The sequence below is a fragment of the Cricetulus griseus genome, chromosome 3 (genome assembly GCF_003668045.3).
Source record: "Cricetulus griseus strain 17A/GY chromosome 3, alternate assembly CriGri-PICRH-1.0, whole genome shotgun sequence".
Classification (NCBI taxonomy): domain Eukaryota; kingdom Metazoa; phylum Chordata; class Mammalia; order Rodentia; family Cricetidae; genus Cricetulus; species Cricetulus griseus.
Window position 1 is genome coordinate 102,683,623 of NC_048596.1, and position 20,347 is coordinate 102,703,969.

At 43.4% G+C, this 20,347-nt stretch overlaps 1 protein-coding gene across 5 annotated transcripts in view; it reads right to left on the reverse strand.

Moving 5' to 3' along the window:
* Window positions 1-20,347, reverse strand: part of Tenm4 (teneurin transmembrane protein 4) — a 719,910-nt gene that overhangs the window by 172,966 nt on the left and 526,597 nt on the right. For all 5 annotated transcript variants that reach the window (XM_027407666.2, XM_027407667.2, XM_035442393.1 and 2 more), the window contains 3 exons: window positions 10,640-10,810; window positions 3,922-4,136; window positions 2,217-2,427 (listed from right to left, as the gene is read on the reverse strand). In XM_027407666.2, coding sequence (XP_027263467.1) covers window positions 2,217-2,427; window positions 3,922-4,136; window positions 10,640-10,810 — 597 coding nt within the window. The remainder of the gene's footprint in view (window positions 1-2,216; window positions 2,428-3,921; window positions 4,137-10,639; window positions 10,811-20,347) is intronic.

Consider the following 20,347-nt stretch of genomic DNA (forward strand, 5'->3'; position numbering starts at 1 on the left):
GAACCTGAACTTTTACTTGATGCCTCAGGTGATTCCTGAGGCCAACAGCATGAGAAGGACTAAGACACTATCCCCTTGCTACTCAAAAACATGCACAGTGCATGGGCTCCACTGGGTGCTGCTCTCCAACCTGCCGGAGTAGATTCTGCATTTTACCAAGACCCTTGGGTAAGTCTTCAATGCACTGATGTATGGAAATATGATAAAACCTATTGAATCTAGCATACATGGAGGGATTAAGGGACAGTTTTCATCATACAGGTGAGAGGAGAGGAGCCGAGTAAAAAGCAAGACCATGCCTTAATTATAACAAATTAGCAAGCTCCAACAAGCTAGGGGTTGGTGAAGGGGCATCCCACTATTTCCTTGCTGTTCTAAGATGCATATTCTAATTCAAATGGCTTTCTTTAGGGATTTAAATTAATAACCTTTCATATTTATACTCAGTTATTAAAACAGAAATCTGACTGTAAATGTAGGCCCAATACTATGTGCCTCCTGTGAGCTGTGCGTAGGAGGAGTCAGGAGACACCATGGGACATGAAAATTATGTCCCTAAATCAAAGCCACCATATCAAGAAAGAAAATCCGCAGTGACTGCTGCCTAGCAGAATCTGAAGTGACAACTTGGATGTTGGTGCAGCCAGAGCCCAGCCTCTAATGGCAGGGACGGGGAACTGTAATGCTGACCTCCACATCACCAATAGTTACTAAGACATAACTTCAGATTCTAGAATCTTAAGAAACCAAGAGTTGGAAAAGAATAAGTGATCTGCATGATGTTAAAAGCCAAGTTCATGGCAGAGCTTCTGGACTAAGCCTATTTCCCTTTACACTACACAAGAAACTGCTCAAGAGGAAAACCAATAGTATGGCAACTGCCAAGACCAGGGCTGCTGAAGGGAACCCGGGCAGAGAAACGGCCATGATTCTGTTTATTTGCTACCAACCTAGGGGCACTGCCCATGGAGACTTGACGTTTATTGTGGAGACAGACCACACCTCCAGTCAAGAACAACACAGAGAGACAGTTCCTTCATCCACACCAGGTATTGGATGCCCGCCCCCTTCCTTGCCATCAAGGCAAAATGTGAAGGCTGAATGTGTAGCAGAACCTTATTAACCACACTCCATTTAACAGAAAGGCTTGCTCTGTCTCAATCCTAAGGGCAAAGCTGCAAATAGGAGGCAAATGGGCTGAAAATGACTACCACTGATTAGGAGGGAGAATTGAGGTCTTTGAAGAATGTTGGAAACTTAGTACCAAATTGAGATATTTCCCTTCAACTCCATTTCCCTTGTCAGAGAGAGACTCCCAGCCAAGGTCCAAGAGCTTTCAGGTGCATCCTAAAGCATTCACCATACAACTGTCCCATTTAGGTCTTCCCGTCTATGTTCTGATTAAGTTCTATTTTCCTTCAAGGATTTTTATTTCTAAATTGCATCCTAATGCTTCTGACAGAAGCTGGAAAAATTCTGAGTTGGAGAACTAAGACTATCCATTTGCAGACTGTGGCCACCTAAGGAGGATACAAAATCTATGAGATGGAATATACTGGCAAAGACAAGAACATCTGTTTCACAGAGGGGCAGGCTACCTACACACATGTAGACTTTGGAGGTGGCCAAGGCCCTTTATCACTACAAGGCATGGGAACAATGTTTCAAACTCACTTCTGATGCTAGGACTCACTCAGAGAACAGGACACATCTATTCTCATTGAAACCCTAAGAGCAACTGTAGATTGCTCTTCCCACTCCTGACTCTGCTGTTTTCACTCTCTCTTCCAGCTGTTTTCTTCTTTCCTCATCTGCCAGGACTTGTTGATTTCAAAAGTAATACAAACCCCAAACAAACCAGACCCAAATGACAAATCAGTGAGTTGAACTAGGTGAACCTTTAAAGACAGGTGGGAGGCAATTACCAATGAGGGGAGCTGTGTCCTCTGTGTGGCTTGCCACCCAGGATTCTTATCTCAATGCCAGTTTTGCCTCATAGCTCTTGAGAGGCATCTGGTGGTCCATGCATCACCCTTATCCAGCAACTGAGTCCATATTCAGCAAGTCTACTTGGGATGACTTTGCACCATGCTCAGAGTGGTATCTATAGTTCTGGGCAAGACAAATTCAATTCAAATACCTTACAAGCACCAACTCCTGCATCTACAACCTTTGTCTCATTCAAAGACATCATGGAGGGTATAATGGCTGCTTACCAATGGTGGTGGTGAGAAAGGAAACCACTTCAGACTCCTTCCCATCATTGTAAAAGGCCAGGTGCCAGATTCCCGAATCCAGATACTGGATGAAACCGGTCTCATGGCTGGATGGGGGAACAGCACCCCGAGACTGGCGCTGGGGACCCTCCAGGCTCCTTGCCTCCTGGGTTAGGAGCCTTCTTCCATCCAGCAGTTCCACAAAGTCAAACTGAAGAACAAAGAGAGTAAAGTTAGCAATAGAATGACACCCCCCACCTGCTAAGCTCCATGCAGGAACTCTCCTAGGGAGTCTAGAAGGGAAGAAAGGGTCAGAAAGGGAAGCCAGGAGGGCAAATCAATCAAGTCCTCCCTAGATCTACAGTTTTCATGATAGCAATCTTCTAATTTTTTTGTGAATGTGCCATAACTAATGACTATTCCTTGTCTTGTTTTGTTTTCAGAGAGGTTTTCTTCAGAGGCAGGTCCCTCAGTAGAAACCCAGACACTTGGTGTTCATTGGAGGTTCATGCAAGTATGGAGGGTAATCTTAGGGGTTTGGAACGGGATTGGAATACTAAGTGGAGTTGGGTTAGTCAGGAACTAAACTGGTTTAGCTCAAAATTCCATCAGTAATTACATGCTGTGTCAAACACAAGTACTGATTGATCCAGGACTGTTGATTTGAGACTCCAGAAAAGTCCATCATACAGTGTGAACATCAGGTATGGGACAGGTAGGTTAAGCCCTGCTGCCTCACTAGGAAGCACCCTGAGTCATCTACCTAGTTAGGTTTTATTAGATGAAAGATATTTATCTCACATAAAGCTGAAGCTGTGAAGTTCAGGACTGCATGGATGTTCTGTGGTCCCCAGGGATCAGGTTCATCTATGGCTCTGTGACCTGATCATTGGCTGTAGTGCTAAAACTTAACCAAATGCTGGAACTGAGAAGACTGAATATGGCCTTAGGATGTATAATGGGTGTTTAACTCCAAAGTTAGTATGTGGTGTGGTGTGTGTGTGTGTGTGTGTGTGTGTGTGTGTGTGTGTGTGTGTAGAGTTTTCACAGACCTCTGTTCTCTCTGACTTATGACTCCTCCTGTTCTTATTTCTTTCTCTTCCTTCCCTCTTCCTTTCTTTTGATGTCAGAGACTGAATCCAGAGTCCAGCATGCTCTGTCTCTGAACGATACTCCCAGCTACTTGGCCATTATCTTTGTTTCTGGTACATGTGTACAAACAAATGTGCAATCCTGAAGAAGAGATGGGATGCAAGAGGCAAGGAAAGTACTGTTTACTTTGAGCCAGGCTCTATACTAAGGGCTCCATGAGTGTTCCTTGTTATGAGAATTCTGCAGGGTGGTTACTGTTGCTCCCCACTTTATAGAGGAAGAAACTCTCAAGGAGAGGATGGATCATGAACCCATAGCCAATGGCAAGAGGATTCATGCTCAGTGTGTGGTTTTCTCTCTAGGTCACATCGCCTGGGTACGGTAACTTAGGAGACAGTGTGATAGCAGAAAGGCAGCTGAGAGGTGTCCTAGAATTCTCTGAAAAAGCTCCAGAGAGTTAACTCCACTCTTCTGGAAGGCAGGATGTTAGTGGGGCAAAGGGATAAGATAACATGACGTTCCCTTCAGGCTTTAGGACTCGGTTGGGTTTCTGACCTGGGTTAGGATCTGAGCTGACTCCCATGAGGTCAATTGGTATGTGGGGTCTAGTTACCTGAGTATGGGAAGGAGGAAGGCCTTTTCTGCCATAAATGCCAACCAGAGCTGCTTTCCCCAAAGACACATTGAACTTCAGATGTACAGGGTGGTCTATGAACACCTGAGATCTCCAGAACGTTCCAGGAGGAATCTTCTGGGAAGCCCGTCTCCCCACGTCGATTTCTCCAGAGTCTATGAAACTGTCCTCTGGAAAGAAACTACTTGGTTTTCCTACCAAGACATGGGGAAGGGAAGACAAATGCATTCTGATTAGCCACACATGATAGAACCAGCATCCCAACATCCAGGACTCCATTCTACCCCTCACCCCGATAGAGGTCCGCAGCCAGCTCCCTGACACCTCCCCCTCCTCCACAGGAGTAAGATAGTCTAGAATTTTCCCCCAGTGATGCTCAAATTGTTCAGCTAAAAATATTCATTCTTCTAAAGCAGTGTGGGTCCTCCCAAAGGACCATCTGTTTACTGCATAATGCCACAGCTTGTTAAGATATATTTTGATCCTAAAAATAATCATCGGTGGTCACATGAGAATAACTTTGTGTGTGTGTGTGTGTGTGTGAGAGAGAGAGAGAGAGAGAGAGAGAGAGAGAGAGAGAGAGAGAGAGAGAGAGAGAGTAAAGGCTGTATGATAAAGTAGAAAGGACAGAGGGAATTAGGTGCTGTCATTCGATTTTCAACCCTATAGCAGGAGGCATGATGAGAATGGAAAAAGCTATTTTATGTTTATGTGAAAATTGGCAGCCACATCGTAAGTCTACACATGTGAGTAGGGGGTTGGGCTTGGAACAGGGCTATGAATTGACAAAGATGGGGAAGAACATTCTTAGGAAGCAAGCAAATGTGTCTGAAACAGCTGGTGTGTGTGTGTGTGTGTGTGTGTGTGTGTGTGTGTGTGTGTGTGTTTGTGTTAAAATGGTTAAGAGAACTTACAAAGGATGAAATCTATAGCATACTTAAATATTTAACCCAGCCCTCAGTCCTGTACCACAAAGGGCAGAGGGCACTCAAGAACAAGATCTCCTGCTCTTCTCTATTGCCAATCAGCAGTGTCTGTTTTCTGGGGGGTGCAACAAACCCCAGGAAGAAAGGCTACTTACCAAACTTCCTTTTCATAGTAATTAAACACACTAGCATGTGGGCAAACTAAGACCTAACTTCCTGCCTTCTTAAGAGTGGGGAAGAGGGGGCAGGAACATTGGGAAGACCACCCGTAGGACCCCAAAAAACACAAATCAAGTCAACAGGCTCCTTTGTATTTGTCAGTAGTAACCCCACCCTGGGCATCCTGGCTCTAGGGCTTTTTGTGTGGTTAGAGATGCTCAAAGATGTTCTAAGACAACAAGAATTATTTGCAAAGAAAACAAGTTTGTGGAACTTTTTATAAAAAGCACTTGGAGAGAAGAAATTACAATGTCTCCCCACCCCCCAGCTTTGTAAGCCTCCTTACAAAGCACATTTGATGCTGAAATGGAGCTTGGCAGGGCATTGTTGTAGTCATAAAATATTTTACTGTTTTAAATAATAAAATTCAATTTAAATGTTAAACTTCTCCATATGTTATCATTCCCTTATAAACTCCTAAGCAGAAACATCAGGTTTTTAGCTTCAAACCATTAAATGTTATTTTAATTAAAAATGTGCCAACAAAAAAAGTTAAAATGCACACTATCAATAAAAGTACCATGGCTATTCTATCATTAACATAGGAAAGAGTTTGCTTTTAATTCTGTGCGGAAGGAATGTGCTCCAGACTTTTACCTTGAAAATGAAGACACACAAACCTCCATACTATGAGTCACAAAACTTCAAAGACAGGAGCCCAATTCACAAAGTGTTAGGAGGGGAGAGAATTAGTCACACTCTTCTTCATCTGATCTGTGGGTTCCTAGGACTGTAACCCTTTTATTGTGCAGGTAGAAAGGAGTACACCTTCAGCTTCAAGTTCTCAGGGGGAGGCAGAACTAAGGGGGCGTAAGAAACAAAAGCATGGTGCATTCTGAACCTTTCACTCCTAGGAAGGGCTCAGAGAGAAGCACAAGACTGATAATTTGAGGGCAGGTTTCCTCTGAAAGGAAGGAGGTGTTCCAGCTGATGGGGTAGGGCAGTGTCTGCACTCTGGTGTTCTCGTGTCTCTGAATAAATAATGGAAAACTGCCCCCTTGCTTGTAGTACGTGGCCTTATGGGTCAGGATGGGTCAGTGATACCCTTCAAACCTCAGGCAGGATTCTTAGGCAGGGCTATGTGGTTCTTGCTCCAATAAAGTGACAGAAGGTGATTTTTCTTTTACTGCACTTTCCAGTGGTTCAAGGCTGTGGGTCACGGGGGAGGAAACACTGTCTCCACACTGGACCAACTGCTGGTGTGGCTTGCTTGTTGGGAGGAAAGAAAGAACAACTTTTACCCACTTTAGTTCATGGGAAAGAGGCCTGAGAGTTGGGCTGGGGCTGGAATAGCAAAAACAAACAAACAAACAAACAAACAAACAAACAAAAACCCTTCTTTTTTGCCTTAAGGAAAACCCATCCTGCCTTGGTCTGCCCAAATCATGAGATTTCTTGTTTTTAATTCTGATCACAAAGCATGAGGACTTGAATATAAAATGTCCCACTGCAGAGTGGTGAAGAATAGGCTAAGATTGGTAGAGGGGACATATTCTGTGTATAAAATCTTCCTCTTCACGTATATTCTGGAAGATAACAGATATTAGTAGAAGAAACAGTAGTGAAGGCCGAGGTTAATGAGTTCCAGCCATGTCAAGAGCCTTCATTTACATCAGTTCTGTTGATTCTCATGGCACTACAAACATCTCTACACTGAGTCTCTGAATGCTGGAGAAACCAGTTGGAGATGAAGTCACTTGAGAAACCTCTTTACCTCTTAGAATATGGCTTCTTTGAGGATTAATTAAATGAGTGATGAATTAAGTATCTGAAGAGACACTCTCAGTGGTGATGGGGTGCACACACCTCTCAAAGAGCAGCAACTCATGGAGTTCCTGGGGTAAATGTCAAGACTTAACCAGTTAGATCCTAGGTCAAGTTAAGAACTTTATGGTACACCAGGGTTTGAAAGTTGATCATTTTTATTAATTGGAAAGCTGTAAACAGGCCTTGGAGTAGCCAGGGTCTGGAGACAGTTTTGAGAAACATACTGGACCACTATGAGGTATCTCTAGGCCTTACCAAGTGGTACAAGAAGCTTAGCTTAGACCTTTCCCCTCTCAGCAGCATGATTCAGTTTCAAGGCACAGATTGCACTGATAATCATCTTTTTCTTTGTAAATTTATAAAGATTCAGGATTCCTAGAGCAATGCTGTGCAAATATGCAATCATGTCATAAAAGAAATCTCTCAACGAATCACTGAGATGATGGGATAGCTCCATCAAACATGGACAATTTGGAAGAACTAGAATTCCCATGCTTTCCAATCACAGTCTCTACTTTCCTGACCAGAGACTCATCTATCCAGGTTCTAAATTTCTAATCAACTAACAATCCCCCTACCTTTTTTTTTTTTTTTTTATTCTTCTCAATTCCATAGATCGCACAAAGGATCCCTTAGTTTCCTTAGCAACTGTTTGAAATTTATTTGGTTATCAAAATAAACTATTCCATTTTGGAGAACCCAGCTGAGCCCATGTGCAGCAATTTGCATGGTTCAAACTGATGGGCAATTTTTATTCCATTGCAAAGAGAAAGCATTAGCCATAGCCCACCAAGTCAACTGTCAGAAATGCTTGTTTATTCAGTGATTTACCCCTCCCCATTAATGCAAACACAAGGTCTTGCCTCAGGAAGCTACTACATTTGTTTTCTGTCCCATGATGACCCTGAAATGGTTACAGCCACTTTGAAAATACAGTATAAATTATACTTTGATGTTATTCTCACAGACATGACAAACACAGTATTTGGATTATCATGTATTTAACTTATATAACTAAAAAGATGTACTTTAGAAATACTTTTTAAATATCCCAAACCTTAGGAGGATCCATGAGGGGAAATTTTAATTAGTATATATCTCTAGGATCTTGGCGTCTAAAGTGGAATGACCTCAGACTAGGTGGACAAGATGAGGGACACCAGCTGAACTGATGACCTCTCTAGATGGGTGGTTCCCCCCTGCTGGGCTCTGAGAAGAGCCATCATCACCCTTGTTCTTCAGGCAAGAAAACTAAGGCCAAACAGATGAGGTAACTGGTATAAGTTAACAGAACAAATGAAAGGCTGGGTTGAGAACCACATCTTGGGCTGTGTGGCTCCAAGGCACATTCACCCCCTTTTAATCTCCTCATACTACTACTCCCACCATCATGGTGCAGAGACGCTAATCTTAATTCCGTAATTGATTCTTTTCCCTGATGTCATCAGACAGGACCAGAAACGTGCCCTCACAGTGCAGTTAACATTTTCATTATTGAGATAAAGTCTAAGGAAGCAGAGGTTTATCAACACAATTAAAAACAGAAACTGAGTAGACATTGGTTTGACTGGGGAGGGGTAGGGAAGAACCACGTGGTCTCCCATAGACTATAAGAAGCTTTCCCTATGCTTTTCAGGCACATACATTTTTTTTCTCACAGTAATTGCTTCTGCTGCTGACTGTACTGTCCTACATTTAAGGGGTTTATAAACAGGATTTCCATTTGCATCAGTAATGACAGATAATCCCTTTAAGCAAAAATACTCGAATTAAAATCAGCCAATAAGGCAGTGAAATTTTATGTTGTCTCTTATCTACACCTCCTGCTTCTCCGGAAAAACTAAGGAGAACCCAAACAAGCCACAAACTAATTTCATTAGAGTGGAAGATTTCAGATAGATTTAATTTCTGCTGAAGGAATGTCTGTTAGAGATCATGGTGGGAAGAAACAACATTGTATTACAGGAGACCCTTTGCCAAGTCCATGATGGATAAAGACATTTTAAGTTGTTTTCACAGGCTTATCTAAAGACAGTTGTCCTTTTATGAGTCTTCACTGGTGGCACTAGACAATATAAACTGGTGTGAGCATTGCAAGCAACCAGCAGGACCATGGACAGTGCCACCTTGATTTCAAAGATCTCTGAAGAACACTTAGTTCTCCTTAGTCCTATGATGATTCTTTTAGAAATTTCACCTGTAGAACTTGCAAGTTGCAATGCACCCTGTAGAGAACCTACAGCCCAGTGCTTTTTGAAGAGGAAAATGAAGCCTAGAATACCTGACTCAGGGGACATGCTTAAACTTACATCACAGTGTCTCCTTATGCCACACTGACTCCTCTAGTGGCCCCAGGCCTGCTACATGCTACTTTCTTCCCTATCCTGTTGCTGGGCAAAGGGGAGTATATATTATTCAATGTTTTAAGTCTTAAAATCTTTAAAAAAAGAGACCTGGCCTTTCCTCTCTAAGTAGTGGGTAAGCATTTGGGTTTGATTCCTTCAGAAATATCCTCTTCACATCCCTAAAGTGTACATTGGTCAGCAGCTGACTTTGAACTTCTGGATCATCACTGTAGAGGTCATGAGGAGGTACTTTGAGTAAGCACAAGTTACCCTTTTAACCAAACTGATGGCTGGAAGGCAAATCTTTGAAAGGACACAGAGACCCAAAAAGCATGACCCCAGAATTAAATGAGGAAAGCCGAAACTTGGTATGAGCTGTAAAGGTAGGAGACATGGTCACTTTACTGCAACATTGCAAAACACAGCAGATACAGGAGAAGGGAAGGCCACTGTACCTGAAGGACAATGGACTGGCCTGTGAGCCTACACATCTTTCCATTTTTGATGAGCCTGAGCCACTCTTGGCTGACAGTGAAGAAAGTTGTAGCTATGAATTGTTATAAAGACCCATGAGAACTTCAAAACATGGATCTGTGGATTCCCACTCTTGAATGCCAAACCCAAAATGTCATCACCACTTCTGTCATGGATAGAAATATCTTTGCCTCATTGCACAATGGGATTTCACATTCGTATCATCTTTGAGGTCCTGTAACCATTTACGTGGGTCAGGTGGGAAAACTCATGGAGGGAGTAAGAAACCTCAGGTCCCAGATCTGAGTTCATATACTTAATCCTGAGATCTGGGGGTCAGGTCACTTCGTGTGCTCATTTGTGCTTGCACCTAGAATGGACATAACTAATTCTACCCACTTCACAGGGTTTCTTTGAGGTCTACTTGTACAATGAAATGACCTTAGTAAGAAGTTTTGATACAGACACAGTGAGTAAACAGTGACGCTTGTTGCTTTTGCAGATGAGGAACCTGGGTCAGATTTACTAGTGACTTCTTCCAGGTCATTGGGGTGGGTTGATCACCTGAAATGTTTCCACTGAAACACATGGTCCAGAAGTCTTTTCACTGGAACCCACTACCCACTACCATGTCCTACACATGACTCTTGATCCCACAGGGCTTCCCAGAAGTGCTCCCCTTGACCCCACACAGGATGGATAGCTGGCAATGTGAATGCCCCTAATGCATCCTTGGAAGCATGGGATGGGATACTGCAGAGCGCCATGGGTCCTTCTGAACCCCACTCTGAGCTCATACTGACAGGGAATTGTGATGCAGACACAGATAGGCCACAGCCAGCATGGAGTGCAGAGGATGGAGGAAGCATGAGCTGTGAGTCAGGCATGTGATGCACGTGATGGAGGCCTTCTCCATTCATAGGCAGACACAGAGGACTCACAACATGGACAACGCAGCAACCCTACCTTCTGTGGTTCCTTTGCCTTTCCTGTCAGGGTTCTCTAAGCCAGTGCCCCCTGAGGGATACAGGGAGACGTCCGTTGGCACAGGCCAACTGCTGGCTGTGTCCTCCGTGATTTCATACATCTGCCCCTCCATCGGCTGCAGGTGCCAGTTTAGGCCAAACAGGTGCATGGCTGTGGTGAGCAATGAAAAAAGTCATCTTTTTCTGCTGGAGGTGGAAATGGAACTCCCAAGCCACAAGGAAAGGGGGTCTGGGGTGGGGAACACAGACCCTCAGTTCAGTTCAACATCAGCCCCTGGAGAGAGAGTATCAGGCCCTGCAAAGGGGACTCGGGACACGGTGATGATCAAGGTTTAGAGCTTGCCCTGTGAGGGGCTCACAGTCTGGTGATGTTGGGAATGGATGAAGGAAGTCAGAGTTTCAGGAGGTCTCAGCCTTTTTCTTCAAAAGAGAAATGACAATCTAGAGGGGAGAACTGCAGTTTGTATCATAAAGGATAATTTCCTTAATAGACAAATAACACCCACAAATCAGTAAAGTCTAACAATGGAGTAGAAAAATAGGCATAGGATATGGACAGACAGGTGACAGAATGGGAAATACCAAGGGTTCTTAATCGTGTGAAAAGGCTCCTAACATCACTCACTGTGAAAGAAATCTAAGTTAAATTCTGAAATATTATTTTTCACATATGCTTTGGCAAAGCTAAAAAGGGCTGAAAATACTATGTTGGCAGAGGATGGGAAGCAAGTACCCGCACACTTTTCTGGTGTGAGCATAAAATGATATGTGATAAAAGTCATAAAATTTAAAATACATCACCCTCTCCCTTGGGATTTCAAGGTCTCAATTCTAGAAAATTCTCCTCTGGATATACTCACACATTTAATAAATCATACACAAATAAGGTTACTCATTACAGCACAATTTTGTTTGTTTGTTTGTTTTGGGTTTTCGAGACAGGGTTTCTCTGTGGCTTTGGAGGCTGTCCTGGAACTAGCTCTTGTAGACCAGGCTGGTCTCGAACTCACAGAGATCCACCTGCCTTTGCCTCCCAAGTGCTGGGATTAAAGGCGTGCACCACCAACACCTGGCTTACAGCACAGTTTTAATAGCAACATTTCACAAACTATTCCATTGATAAGAGGATAGTTAGGGTCTATCCACACAACACAATAGCACAGATCATAAATAGACTGAGGAAGACTTTTATGTGCTTTTTTTTTTCTAGAAGAAAAACCATAACCTACAGAAGAATGGGTTTGACACACTGCTTTTGGCTTTACATTGTAGAGTATCTGGAAGGACATGAAAGACAGTCAAACCACCAGGTGCTCCCTGTGATGGGAGGGGATGCTGCAGGGCATAGTAGGGGGAGATGCTCTGTACATCTTCATTTTGTACCATGGACATGTTTTCTGGCTTTAGAAATATTTTTCCTAAGTACCAAGCTACCAAATAGTCTGGTGCAACAATCTAGAAGAGGCTATAAGACAACCAAGAATGAACACTGAAATACACAATGCTTGAGAAGGCTGTGAAGGCTGTTTCCAGAAAGATTTGTAACCTAGTGTGTGACAGCTGTGTGAACGTCACTTTGGGAATCAAGACTTATCTGTTGATATGGGCATGGTGGTGCACACCTATAATGCCAGCAGTGGGGAGGCTGAGGGGGGCAGACCATGAGGGTGAAATCTAAAGATATGGGAAGTCACTCTTCTCCATTTGGTGATATCCTTTCACAAAAACAAAACATGAGGGCCACTAAGATGACTCCATTGGTAAAAGCACTTCAAGCCTGATGACCTGAGTTCAATTGCTGGAAGCTGCCAAAAGCTGGTGTCTGGAGTATGCATAGTGGCGATGAAAAAAAGAAAAAAAGAAAAAAAAAGAAAGAAATTCTGCCTTAACGAAGTGGAAGGAGAAAACAAACCCCTAAAAATTGTTGTCTGATGTCTGCTTGAGTGTTGTGACATGCATGTACCCATACTCACATATTACCATACTACACACACACAGACACAGACACACATTCACACAGACACACACACACACACACACACACACACACACACACACACACCACTGACAAGACTCGAGTCTTATTTCATTTTGTGGGATGAGTTTTGGTTTCAGGTGTGTGTGTGTGTGTGTGTGTGTGTGTGTGTGTGTGTGAGCTTTCAGGATGTTCACTCTGGCTTTCACATATGTATCAAGCCTTCACCTTCCTGGATCCCACACTGTGTAGTACCCCTTCATCTCATTGATGAAGCTATTTTCGAAGGTCCTCTGTGGCAGACTCTGGAGAGTTCGTTAGTATCTATTCAGACAGCCAAAGCCCACAGTAAAGCAGTGAAGACAGATGGATTAGAAAGTCCACTCAGAAGGTCAAGGACCTCGGAAGGAGGTGACTGAGAAGGAGGATCACAGAAATACAGGGAGGATCTACAGAGATAGGAAGGTCCATGGAATTATACTTATTACCTACTGTGTATGCCTGGTTACTTGTTCACATTATATCTAATTCTCATGGCAACCCCACTAGACCCAACTTTGAGAGGATGAGTAAATATTAGGTCTTAACACTAATTAAAAATTAATCAGAAAGTTAGTTGAAACCAAGATGGTTATAAGACAATGATTGAGATGTTTTACTATGTACCAGACACTGTGTTAAAGCCATGTATACTTTAGCTTTCATGACAACCCTAAAAGGTTAATCTTTGTAGCCAGATATTATAGATGGTCCAGTGAGGGGAAGGGAGCAACTGGCATGTGCAAGATTACATGGACAAGAAGAAGCAGGGTCTGGTCTAGAACCCAATCTGCCCAGACCTGAAAACTCACACCATGAGTCTTTTTCTGCTACAGAGCCCAGGCTCCACCCACTTAGCCGCTGCCTCTTATTAGCTCTATTTCACAAGGTGGCCCTATGAAGACACCTCTTCCTGGACATCAACAGCCTCATAGGACTTTACATATTATAGATATTTTTCACAGATCTATACAGCCTTTAAGTCACAAAACACTGTAGAGGCACACGCAGCTCATTCTTGTGATTCCAGGTCCATATTCAAATCATGTAGGGGACAGGCACATCCTTAATTTAGCCAGGAGGCTGCCTTTTGGTGACAGCAGGGAGAATGACCTTTTGCTTTTGCCTTGGTTTACTGTGATGTGGGGCCAGGGTAAGTAAACTGGTTCTGAACCCTAATTGTTGCTTCCTAGCTGCAGTAGTATGATCTGAGAAATGGGCAAATACATTCCGTAGTGTTTTTAGTACTGAAATAGCGGAGTACTGTGTCAGAGGAGCACTGCATCAGAGGTGTATACCATGTCAGTGAGGTACTGTATAAGTGCTTTACCATGTCAGAAGGGTTTCATGTCAATAATATAGCACATAAGGGAAATACCATGTCAGAGTGGTATGCCAGTGGGCTACCATGTCATGAGGGTACAATGACTAGTGTACCATATCATCACCATGTAGCAAGATACTTTGTCAAGTATACATAAGTGCTGTATTTCTCTAGGCATTAGAATTGTGCTGTTGATAGTAACAGCGATGGTGACAATAGCAGCTCCCACCGACTGAGCACCTTTTTAGCCAGGAGTACTGTGCCAGGTGCTTCGCCCTGCTTTCCCCTTCTGAGTAATGGTGACAATAAGGAGACAGTTAGCTTGCCTGCAAGGAAGAAAACTGCTATCCTAGGTTGAATTAGCTCACATTGCTACTTACTTTCCTACTGTTTTAATCTATATATTGGCAACACCAAAGGTAATAGAGAACTTCCTTGAACTACACACAACTCAGATGTACACCATTAAAGGAGCAGCGCTTCTTCCCCCATTAGAGTCAATTATCTTATCTAAGAGTGCCAAGGGCTGTCTTGTTAAAAGGTCACGAGAATTAACTAATTCCAGAATGAATAGAATGCTCAGAGCTCTGCGAAGAGAAACATTTTTATTGTCAGAGCTTTCTCTTAATTTTAGGAAGATACAAAAGTAAGCCTTTCCTTTTAAAAATGAGGCAGGGTTTGGGTGTGTGGGAGGGCAGAATCTCAGAGATGAATCTGATTCCCAAGACCAGAGCTCCAGGGGAAGTTAATAGGGTAAGACAGTCCACAGTGGTGGAAGTGTACAGGGGGCTGCTGACATCTTATCCTCTCTGTTCTGTCCCCCTGGTAGTAACAAAGGCCCAGCTGTGAGGGTGACGGGTAGTCTCTGTGACCTGTGGAAGAGGCCCCTGTGAAAGCAAAGCTCCATCCAAAACCACTTGTGACTGATTCCCCAGAGACTTGCGCCACCCTGAATTGACAATGGAGGACAGTGGTAGAGAAAGGACCCAGGTCATTAAGATGGAGCTGAGGAGAAACAGTGTGCTGATACTTTACTACTGACCTACCAGGCAAGAGGAGCCCACTGGTGTAATAGCGGCAAGTCTGTTACAGGAGTAGCTAACCACTTTCTGATTGGGACTCAGGCCCCATAAGCAGGAGGGAATTCACACTAAGCACTACAAAACTCATAAGAAGCCTAGGGCTAGGAAGACATAGGCCTTAGTTGGGAAAGTACTGCTGTTATTTTGCTAAATGGACATGATGTGCCTATCAAATTGCCTTCTGAATAATTATGTCTATCCCTGTAGATTAGTGCTGCTGGCAGCTTTGGTCAGAGATATGTTTTTAAACAGTGCATGGTAGTAACTGAAGAGACTCATAACTGGCCAGAGTGCTGAGAATAAGTGACTGTTGAAAATGCTCAGCCATACATGAGACATCTTTATCACTCTCTCCAAGGCTCAGAAGACAGGAGCACAAGAGTGGAAGGATTGAGTAGAATATTGTGGAATGCCACCTTCTGGTCATGACATGACCTTTGTACTCTTTAACTCACAACTACAAGGATTACCTGCACAAGAGGGAGCTTATTTTATCAATGTCCATTCACGGAGCAGGGTGGGCCTCCCGAGGCTTCACCAACCTCTGAAGATCTATAGGCAATTAATGTCTACTGATGAGAGAGACACTTTCTGTTGTGGTGTAGCCACTGGTAAGGTGTTCATGCTTCTGTAAGTCACATTTCACCTACATATAGGTACATCTAGCGAAACTGTTTGGGTCACAAATTTTAAGAAAAGGACATGAAAGTCAAAGGGGAAACTAGTAGGAAAACGAAGGTGAACAGTGCCAGTGGGAGGGATACAATAGAGAGCAATGGAGGGTAAATATGATCAAAATGCATTATTTGCATTCATGAGAGTGTCATAATGAAGCCCATTAACATGCATGATTAGTATATGCTAATCAAAAACACTGGAATCATTGGAAGGTGAGAATTAAAGACATGGAATTTGAGGAGGCAGAGGTCAAATGAGCAATAGCATCTTGAAGCCAAAATGAAGAGGACCTTTGTTTGCCTGCCATCAGGAGTCCCAAACAGAAGTCATGCTAGTAAGCCCTCAGCTCTGTCACTGTCCAGTCTGTCAGTCTTGGGTGATGGAAAGGGGAAGAGAGAGGAAGAGAAATAGTCTGCCATGCATGGTTTTCTCTAACAGATGGCCAGGGACACACACACACATCACATCACACAGACACAGACACAGACACAGACACAGACACAGACACAGACACAGACACAGACACAGACACAGACACAGACACAGACACAGACACAAAAGCTCAGTCAGGAATTTGGTCCTTGGAATACAGCCACCACCCTATCCCTGACAGTCATTCAAGTCACAATAATATCATTTGAAAGTGTGCTCCATGGCCAACAACTTGTGTATGTCAGTCAGCCTCATGCTCATGTAAAAGGTGGCTTGGGGAACATTAATGAAGACTCTATATAAGGGTATTGAATGGAAACTGAACTAAAGTGATCTTTGAATTCCTGAAAAAGGCTATGGTGAGCTACCTACCAAGATCAGACAACAGGGCTGTCCTAAGGGTGAGGCAAGTTTCATGTTCTTCCTCTTTCTACATTTTACTTTCAGTTGAAGATACAGGCCACATAGAGCTACCCACAAAATAAAGGGTGAAATGAGTATTGGAGGCTAGGAGCTGATGGAACCACTAAATGATGGGGTCTCTGCTCTATAGTTACCCCCCCTTTGAAGCTGTGTAAAGCAGTGAATACAGTTGGCCAAATATTCTGAAAGTAGTAACTATGGACTTAAAAAAAATAAAGGAAGCCAAGAAATATAAGTGATCCAGCCTAGCCATTCAAACAACATTATTATTATATAATATGATGGTATTATATCATAATTATTGTATTCTTCATCTTCTGAAGAATGAAGAGTAACCACCCACCAATGTACATCGAAGGATTATGTAAATTACACCCTGTACTGTATATTTATAACTAAGGTGCAAATCCCGCTCAAGTATACCGAGAGCGACCTAGATAAGAAACTTGGTTTTCCCATTAGACTACTTGTAATTCAATGAAAAGGTGACAAGATGCTTGAAGAGTTCAGAGAGAGGCTGTGGAGAAGTAGCAAGGATCACAGGATCACCCACATTGAAATGTTAATGATTTCTAAAAGCCAAGAGCCAGGGTGGGAAAGTTCAATCGCTCCAGCTCTGGCCCATCTGATCCTGGGGCTGACATTTTCCTGTCGCCTTTTCCTGCCCAGCGAGACATGAGCGATGGCTCAGAAAGTGCAAGCTTTGTCCTGACATTTGGGAGGGAAAAAAGGCTCCATTGATGTTCAGACACATGGAAGGTGCCCTAGCACCCACCCCAGAAGAGGCAATTAACAAAGTCACTAAGCCAGTGGGGAGCCAGGCAGCGAAAGGGGGGTGTGTAACTCCGTGCAGGAACCCACTTGCATTTGTTCTGGAACAGGTATTTGTCCAGGGAGGGAGTGGAGGTAGTTATAGCTGCAAGTAACTGTTAATCCAAGCAGCATTATATATATATATATATATATATATATATATATATATATATATATATTCTGTATGGGTATTTTGCTTGCATGTGTATCTGTGCATCACTTGCATGCCTGGTGCTCTCAGAGGCCAGGAAAGGGCATCAGATGCCCTCAAACTGACGTTACACATGGTTGTGAGCAGTCGTATAGGTGCTGGGAATCCAACCTCAGTCCTCTGAGCCATGTCTCATCAAGTGACAATTTTTATTTCAAAACCTGGTCCCATGGCTGGCTACCTGTTTTTCTGTTTTCACACTCACATCTGGGATTTTTTGTTTGTTTGTTTGTTTAAATACAATCACTTGTATGAGATCACTACAATGTTCTGACTTGTGGTCTTCCAAGGAGAGAAAAATGACAATATCAATATAAAACAAGGTGCCCTGAAAAGGACACAGCTGTGCTGGAGGTTCTGCAGATTGACTGAACAGAATTTCGTTGGTTGAGGAGAGTTGGAATGCTGCAAATCTAGGGTCAATATTACCTTGGGCTGCCTTCAATCTCCTTAGTAGTCATTTATTACTGGCTGCTATGAGCGACTTACTCTCCTTTCAGCATCAGTTAAACTTTGGAATACAGTACCATAATCAGATCACTGTCACACACTGACACCAAAGCCAAGCTATCAGCAAGCATCTGAGACCTATAGGAAATCACCCTGCTTTGCTGTATCCCCACAAAGTATCTGGCAAATGCATTGATCTATGACTTCCATTAGTTTGGTGAATATGAGGATTTCCTTAAACTGTGTTCAGAGCAAAACATGGCACTAGAGCCATCTGAATCTGTATTCCCAGGCCATGGTTGTCATATTGGGCTCAGGTTGAGTTACTTGTTATTGGCTTCGCACCAACACTAGTAATGACAGAAAAGGCAAAACCATACAACAGAAACAGCAGCATTTCATCTCCCAGCCCACATTCCTGCTTTTCCTATAAAGCCACCACCAAAAGCCCAGGGACACAGAGATATGCCTGGCAGTGTACCAGGAGAGGAACCAGAAGTGGCCTGGACCCCTGACACAGGAAACTGACTAAGGCACAGGCACTGCACACATGACAGATGCTATAGCAGACATCAATGATAACTCACAATGAAGAAGATGTTTGAGATGTAGTATGGACAAGGGCAGCAGGGCATAAAACTGCATTTTTTTTCTGGCTGTGCTTCTGTTTGTACTTCTGTATCTACACATAAAAAATTAACAAGAGCCAGGTGTGGTGGTACACACCTTTAATCCCAAGCTGATCTCTTTGAGTTTGAGGCCAATTTGGTTTACAGAGTGAGTTCTAAGACATTCAGGACTGTTACACAGAGAAACCCTGTCTTGAAAAAACAAAAACAACACAATAAAACCAACAAAGAAGTAGATTCAAAGGACACCATGCTTTGAATCAGGGTGGCAGGCTTGTAGATACATTTTGTTCTCTGGTTCCCTATAGCATGTTAGCACTCTACATATGAGAAGAGATTTTGTAACTACATCTCTAGCAAGACAAAATGGCTCTAAGAGTGATGGAGCAGAGGGAAAAGGCCCTAACACATAACAGGTGTCAGACTCAAGAAAAGGGAAATTATACCCGGTTAACAGGTAAAAGTGGAGGCTCAGAAAGGCTCTGTGACTTCCAGAGACACACAGGAATGTGATGGAGCAGCATCTGAATCCAGATCTTCGTGGTTTCAAAGCTCGGGCTCTCATTTATCACCCTCTGATGAGTTACAATGGCTAAAGTTAAAACAATAACAATAAAACAATGCGAATGTGTGCTGCAAGCAGGGCTAGACTGGATCCTTGGGGCACTTCAAGAGGAATCCTTTTTAATCCTGACTGTTACAATCAAAATCACATGCCTGTCAGATTGTAGCCAAATGCAGGGTGGGGTCTGTCCAAAGCACACAGCCTGGCCATTAGCTGGTGTCCTGACTTTGGGCAAAAGTCTTAGCCTCACTCACCCTTAGCTTCTTCCTCTTCAAAATGAAGCTTGCAACACCCATCCCAAAGGTTCAAAGAGATAATACATGGTAGCATCATCATAGAGCAGTGCCTAGCACATAGTAAGAGCTTGATACATGGAAGCTGTCATAACCACTGTCACTTGATACCTCGCTGTCCTTAGCTCCTGTACTTTCTGAAAGGTTAAGCCAGTTCTGTTGCACCCCCTGTTTTCCTCCTCTTTCTCTGTATTCCTCATGACTTCCCTGCCATACCATCTGCAGGTTCCTTCTAGCTGCAGGCGCTCTCTTGTTCCCAAGAGTTGACAGACTTTGGGCACAGAACGAGAGTTATTTGTCCAACAGATAAAACAGCTTTTAAGGGGAGAATTGCTATAAAGCAGGCTGACAGGGTCCCACTGGTGGCTACGTGGGGATAATTTTAAATTAAGTAAATATACTGCTTCCCTTCCTGTCTCTGGCTAGAACGTGATGGCAGCAATTGAGCCTACAGTCCCCCACCCACAGATGCACTGTTTCTGGAGAATGGACCCTGGCACCATGGATCATTTTTCTGCACTGTGTAGTACTGGGAGAAGACCACTTTTGTGGGGTAAACATGTGAGCCCATGGTCAATACGGATGCCCTTTTAACTGGAAGGCACACAGAACCGGTGAAAGACAAGCTGAAGATAAAAGGAAGCAGGATGTTAATTTGCACAGAAATTCTTACTGTAACAATGGACTAAGAAAGCCCCCTCCCACCCATGCAGACTTGTCCACGCATTCCTAATGAAAGGGCTGACCTGCTCTCCCCAACCTTTCAGCCCACCT